Source organism: Camellia sinensis, chromosome 8 (genome assembly GCF_055761805.1).
Source record: "Camellia sinensis isolate YWXY chromosome 8, ASM5576180v1, whole genome shotgun sequence".
In the NCBI taxonomy this organism is placed as follows: Eukaryota; Viridiplantae; Streptophyta; class Magnoliopsida; order Ericales; family Theaceae; genus Camellia; species Camellia sinensis.
In genome coordinates, this window is record NC_138968.1 from 56325849 (window position 1) to 56332642 (window position 6794).

Sequence of the window (6794 nt, forward strand, 5' to 3'; positions counted from 1 at the left end):
TATATATTTTTTTAACTGTGATTAAATAATGTTAGTATAAATTGTACAGAATAATTAAAAATCTGAATTGTTACAATCTTTCATCCGTTTAAAATTTCGTCCTTGAAATTTGTCATATGCGTAAATTAACCGCTGCGCACTCTGATAAATATCTATTAGATGATTAATCTGATAAAAATGTTACCTAAAAAAAAAAATTACGAAAAACAACTCACTGTTTAGTTGTCAAAAATTATTTTGGGCCAAAATGAGAAACAATCGATGACTTTAAAACTTATCATTAGTTTTGTAATAAAATAAAATAAAATAAGAACATAATTAAACAAATAACTGAAAATAAAATGACAGAACCACATGCAATAGTTGAACGAATTTGATATGTGCTTCCATTTCTTTTATCCGCGAACTTTCTACTGATGAAAAATAGTTTCAAAATTAATATCTTTATAATTTGAACTCACTTTTTTTTTTAAAGTCGATTTTTTTTTTTGATTACTGAACTGAAAATTTAATGTATTTAATTATATTATAATTTTGGTAGGTGCTTGACCCCGACACCCTCTATATATTTTCTTTCTTTTGCTATAGCATATAAAATTTTATCTAACATCCTTCACAAATTATGCACAAAAAAAAAATTTAATAATAATATATATATATAATCATAAAAAATTATAATATAATTAAATCGACGAACAAAATATAATATTTAGGTACTAATTACTCGCTATCCTACTTCTTAAATGTGCGTGTGTCCAATGCTCCAATGATGTTTTTATTTTATTTATTTATTTTTTTAAAACCATTGCTCTGATACCACTTGTCACGACCCGCTTCCTGTACCCAAGGATTAAGCATCGTAATGGCCAGTAACTGAGATTATCTCTAGCCAATTCTTAAACAAATAAATAAACGCGAGCGGAAATAATATTCAAATGACGTTACCAAAATAATCAATGGAGCTTCTATTTAATTAACTTGTCAGAACTGAACTATCTCTAAAAAGTGCTTCGGGCCTACCCTACGCGTTTGCCCTGACATATCACCTGAAAAGTGATAAACAATTATAAGCACATGGCAGAGTGAGACATATTATACTAAGAGTATAAGGGCATAAATTCACCGTGGATAATTATTGGCTAAACAGAGCTTGATATTAAAATACAGAATATATAATACAGAGATCAAATACGGAAATCATCTACATAATCATAACCACGATACAGAACAGATGCATGGACTCAAGAGATGGTTCATATGAACTCTAGAGGTGGCTCCCACTATAGTGTAGCACTTAGTTCCGTATAGCACTTTGTTCCACTCCAGAAGTCATAACCACGGTAAAAAACCGGACAAATGTATGGACTCAAGAGGTGGCTTGTACAAACTCTAGAGGTGACTCCCACCATAGTGTTGCACTTAGCTCCGTACAGCACTTTGCTCTACACCAAAATTCAAAGGGTTAATGGATCCATGACAAACAGAGGATTACAAAGTGGTCAAACAGGGGTCAGTGGTTATATAAATCTCCCAAGGCATGTGACTCCCGTGATGGTACTTACAAAGCATAATTATATATAAGATCATAACCAAATATTCTTTAAAATATAAACAAACATATCCATAGGTCTCACTTTAGCAAATAGGGTTCAGAAAATAATCCACGTAACTGAAATAATAATATAGTTTATAATAATTTACAAAACATAACTTGTATAAAATAAATATGTTAAGTCAAAACATAAGTAAAATATATTTTAGTAACTCAAGATATAATATAATTCACCTTAACTTTAATACCTCACTCTTTCGTTCCACTACCAAAAACCTCTTAGCTTCCATAATTTTTTTCCTCCATTTCCTTCCTTCCTTTCTCCTTCCTTTCACTCATTTCTTTTTTTTTTTTCTCTTCCTTTTTTTTTTTTTTTTTTTTGTTACAGGGAAATCCTCCAACCCTCCCACAGGTCCAAGGCAGGCAGCGCCCCATGAGGAGATCACCAGGGTGTCCTGTTGTCCGTTCCGAGTAAGAGACTACAACCTGGAAGCTTGTCCCAACCTCTTAAGGCAAGTTTCGATTAAGTCAGGACTCGCACAGCAGGGGAGCATTAAACCCACACCAAGTAACTGATGAGGCATCCTTGAGGTCTAACCTCCTAACCAACAATGCTTCGCCCAAGAGATTGACCCAAGGGAAGAATTGAACTTGTGACCTTGGGGCTTAAACCCAACAAATCCTCTCTTTTATAGAGAGATTGCCGTGGCCACCCAACCAAGTTGTCACCTGTCACCTTCCTATTAATTTCCATTAATTTAAACTTATCTAAGTTTAACGTAATTATAAATATTATATTTTGATCATTTTTTATCTCTAAATTCTTAATCATTATATCATTTTATAAAATTACACATAATAATAATAATAAAATAAATTATATATTTTCTTAATTGTGATTAAATGATATTGGTATAAATTGTACAGAATAATTAAAAAATCTGAGTTGTTACATAGCTTGTGGGAAAAGTCACTAGGACAAAATTATTATTTTGTCTTTTAAATTCAACTATTCAAAAGTCAAGGAGTTAAAAATCAAAAAGTCAAAAGGATAAAATGATCATTTTGATTTTACTATAATATTTTATTACACATCTTTTCATAAAGAGTAAAAAATTATTTCAAAATACATCTTTTTTTTTTTTTTTAAACTAAAAAATCAAAAAAATATATTTATATAACATATCTCAAATAACTCCCCAATTAGAGAATGCTTCATTTTAAGGGAGAATAACATCTATAGATCCACCGCCTTAGGAAAAAGACAACAAGAAATATAATATAATTCTCCTACCACAAAAAAAAGTCAAATAATCTTAGATGGGATCAGGAAATATATACGTCCAGCTTGTTTTAAGTTGAGATTAAAATTAGATCTATTTAGTTTGATTTACGGATCTATGTTTTAGATCATTTTTGATAATCCGAACCGTTCAATGTGTAGAACTCGTCGAGTATTACATGCCTATAAAAAATCACATTGATCAGATATCAATAGCTATGTGATCAAATTAATTTTATATAAAAAAAAATAGACGGTGAAAAAATTAACGGTTGATAAAAAACTGTTTTGTTCACATAGCTATCGATATCCGATCAACGTAATTTTTTACAGGCATATAATACTCGACGAATTCTACACATTAAACGGTTCGAATTATCAAAACGGAACTCGTGGTGAGTTTCCACGAACCCAACAATACGGTCCAGTCCGATCTTAGACTGGACCAAAGCCACTACCAAATATAAATATATATATACACATTATTTCCACCGCTAGCAACGTATGGAAAATAATTTAAACAAGTCCACTCTTCTTAATTCGATACAATAATGGATTCGATACAATAATGGATCATGGAAGCTGGTTTGATAGTTGTCTTTTTAAATGTTATTTTGACTTTTTATAAAAGAATAATAAAAAAATAAAAATAATAATTTGATAATTTGTTATAATTTTTTAAAATTTTAACTATAAATCTTGATTAGCCCTAGAAACAGATTAAAAATTATTTTAATATAATAAAAAAAAAATCAACAAATCTTTCGTGAATCACTAAAAAAATCTAATTTCACATCAATTTTTTTTATTTATTTACTTATTAAAAACAGTTTTTTTTTTTTTTCTCAGCATTAACTAAAAACAAATACTATATAAAAAAAATTAAAAAAATTAAATATAAAAATTAAAAAAAAAAAACACTAAAAAAAACCACCATTAACACCTCTCAAGACAAAACCATTGTTTGGGAAGTGGGTTTGGGTAGATTTGGGATTAAAATAATCTCAAAAAATAAAATAGACTTTTTAATCTCTAATCCATAATTATTATCTTTTTTATTTAAAAAAGAAAATGAGTTGGACCCCCTCGAGGCATCCCTTTGGACCCCCTCTTTCTCTCATTAGTCAATTTTTCTTTTTTCTTTTTCTTTTTTTCCTTCTCCTTCAATCACCACCCGCCACGTGTGTATAGGGGGTGGAAGTGGTGATTGGAGGGGGTCCCAATCACTTCCCAAAAAAAAATCAAAGGTTGCGTTTGGTTGTGTTTTGTAAATGTGATTTGAGAGTATGAGTTGTATTTTGAGTTTGTGTGCTGTAAAATTATGATTTGAGTGTAGAAAATTTGTTTGGTAAAGAGTTTTGAAAATAGTTTTGCAAAAGAGGTTTGATTTGAGTGGGGAATTGTTGATGTGATATTTGATATGTGATACAAAAATTTACGACTCCTAACTAAACATACAACTCAAAATTATTTTAAAGCACATTAAAAATTTTAAAAAATTCAGAAAATATTTTTTCCAATTATATAAATCAATTGCAAAAAAAAAAAAAAAAAAAAAAAAATCTGTACAACAGAGGACATCCGGGTGGATGTCCCCAAGGACATCCGGGTGGTAGTAGTCCCTAGGGACGATCGAGCGGTCTTCTCCTGGCCAAAAAAAATACAAGAAACGCGCAGAATGAACAGAGCTTTCGACAGAGTTTTAGAAAATTAATTCCAGAACTCTTATCAAATATGGAGCTGAAATTAGCATGTAGAATCACATTTCAAAAGCACAACCAAACACAGCCAAAAATTCTTCTCAAATTAAATTTTTTAATCCCAAATTAAAATTATTAAAAAGACTAAAAAGTCAAGACGAAGACTTATTAAGCTGTGGACGCTTACGATTGGCGGCTCATAGATCTTATATCCTCAATCAAACGGTCCAAATTAACAGAGGAGACTCCACCTTTGGTCACAGATTGTCTGGCCAAACTAGCCATCCAATCGGCCGACCTCGCAAACTCCTCCTTCCTGACCTCCATCACGTCGTTGACCATCTTCTCAACAATGACTCTGTCGCAGGTGTCCTTCATGTCCAATCCAAGCTTCCAAACCTCCCCAACAAATCTACTATTGATCTGTTGATCCACAAAGTATGGCCAACAAATCATAGGCACTCCCACGAACACACTCTCCAGTGTCGAGTTCCATCCACTGTGAGTCAGAAATGCCCCAACAGATGGGTGTCCCAGGACCTCTTCTTGTGGTGCCCAACCCACTATGTACCCTCTCTTCTTGGCCTCCTCCCGGAGCTCGGTTGGGATCTGACTCTCCCACCCTTTTCCGGCCATGGAATCCGGCCGTATGACCCATAAGAAGCGCTTCCCGCTGTTGACCAGGCCGACCCAGAACTCCACCAGCTGCTCCTCTGTTATTGTCACGAGGCTTCCGAAGCTAACGTAGACCACCGATTTTGGCGGCTGCTCGTCCAACCAGCTTAAGCAGGTTCGATCTTCTTGCCGGAAGCTGCTGGAGGAGAAGGAGGATGCGGGAGCTGTGTCGACTGCCAGTCGGGCTTTGAGGTGGGCGTGGAGTGGTCCGATGGTGTAGAGATTTGGGCAGAGAGTGCGTATCTGAGAGAGTAAGAGTCCTTCCAGGTCTTCAAATGTGTTGAGTATGAGGCCGTCAGCTCGAGGAACTTGATGTCTCTCCGTCATGTAGAGTCGGATGTTTGGGTCATCGGGGTCGCCTCTCCGGCAGAAGCTCGGAAGATCTCGACGCCGGAGAACACCTTCCATGCCCGGCACGCTCGATATCAGCGCATCCAACTCATTTTCTACAGTTAATTTCCATACACATATGTATAAATTCTCTGAGTAAACCTAAGTGTATAATAGTTCGTTCAAAAAAAAAAAAAAAGTGTATAATAGTTATAGGATTGGGGGATTTTGATTTGCCATGTAATGAAGAATATCATAGAATGTGTAAAACATATAGGAGGAGTACCTTGGAACGGAAATTCTCCAGATTGAAGGAGGATGGGAAGGCAGAAGAAAATCCAGAGAGAACAAGGGCTGATAGTACGGCAGCAAACGATGGGAAGACCAATCTCTTTAGCAACATCAATGGTAAAACTCAAGATTCCATCTGCTATAATGAAAGTGACGGGAGGAAGAGGAGCAATCGCGGAAGCTGGGAGCAGAAGCATCTGTCGAAAAAGAGGCTTGGTAACAGCTTGGAAAGCATCGAACATCTCCATGAGTTGATCGCCCAATCGAGGGTGGTCTTCGGGAAGGCCATCGGAGATGGAGTCCAAATGGAATCCGGGATAGCGACTGAAATGGGATTGGATGTTGGTGAATCGGAGGAGACGACTGCGGATGTGGTCGGTGACCAGGAAGGTGACGTGGAGTCCGGATAGGCATAGAAGTTCTGCTAGCTTCAGCATGGAGTTTACAGGCCCCTGTAAGGGTAGGGGGAATATGAGTACATGAGGAGGAGAATGGAGTGCCTGTTGCTGCTGCTGCCGTTGATCCTCCATACTAGCTGCTCTTCTTCCCCACTTCTTGTGTTTTTTGACAAGTTTAATATATATTAATTTTCACAAAGTACAATAATTCCACTAGCCACTGCAACCTCATCCCATCCCAAATAAAGAACAGTAAAGATTGGTCCTCTCTCTCACCTAAACGTGTCCACTGCTCGACCCTCACAAACATACAAACTTTTGTTTTAGTTTTTTTTTTCTTTTAATAATATAATAAATATTATAAATTTTGAAAGGGAGCAACTTGTCCGTGGATTGAAAGTAGGGGTGGGCGCGGGTCGGTTGCGGCCACGGAACCTCCAATTCGTCATTCGTCCGTCAGATTGGCGGATTGAAGAAAATCAATCCGCATCCGTCCGCCAATCCGGCGGATGTGGATTGAGCGGATTGGCGGTTTGGCGGATGGATGCGAATCGGTTTGGCGGTTT

General features: G+C 35.7%; 1 protein-coding gene across 1 annotated transcript; it reads right to left on the bottom strand.

The window, feature by feature from the left end:
• Nucleotides 1-759: 759 nt before the first annotated feature.
• On the bottom strand, nucleotides 760-6591 carry LOC114322353 (7-deoxyloganetic acid glucosyl transferase). Its single transcript, XM_028269636.2, has 3 exons — nucleotides 5826-6591; nucleotides 4722-5655; nucleotides 760-1442 (listed from the first exon to the last, which is right to left on the bottom strand). Exons 1-3 carry the CDS (start codon nucleotides 6358-6360, stop codon nucleotides 1367-1369), a joined length of 1545 nt encoding a protein of 514 aa, XP_028125437.2. The 5' UTR covers nucleotides 6361-6591; the 3' UTR covers nucleotides 760-1366.
• Nucleotides 6592-6794: the final 203 nt, after the last annotated feature.

Bases quoted from the DNA above. Each gene is read 5' to 3' on its own strand.
- LOC114322353 (XM_028269636.2), bottom strand. From the start codon at position 6,360: ATGGAGGATCAACGGCAGCAGCAGCAACAGGCACTCCATTCTCCTCCT. The intron at 5,656-5,825 runs GTACTCCTCCTA...AATTAACTGTAG, and splicing joins TGGAGAATTTCCGTTCCAAG to AAAATGAGTTGGATGCGCTG. The intron at 1,443-4,721 runs GTAAGCGTCCAC...ATTTTGGTGTAG, and splicing joins AGATCTATGAGCCGCCAATC to AGCAAAGTGCTGTACGGAGC.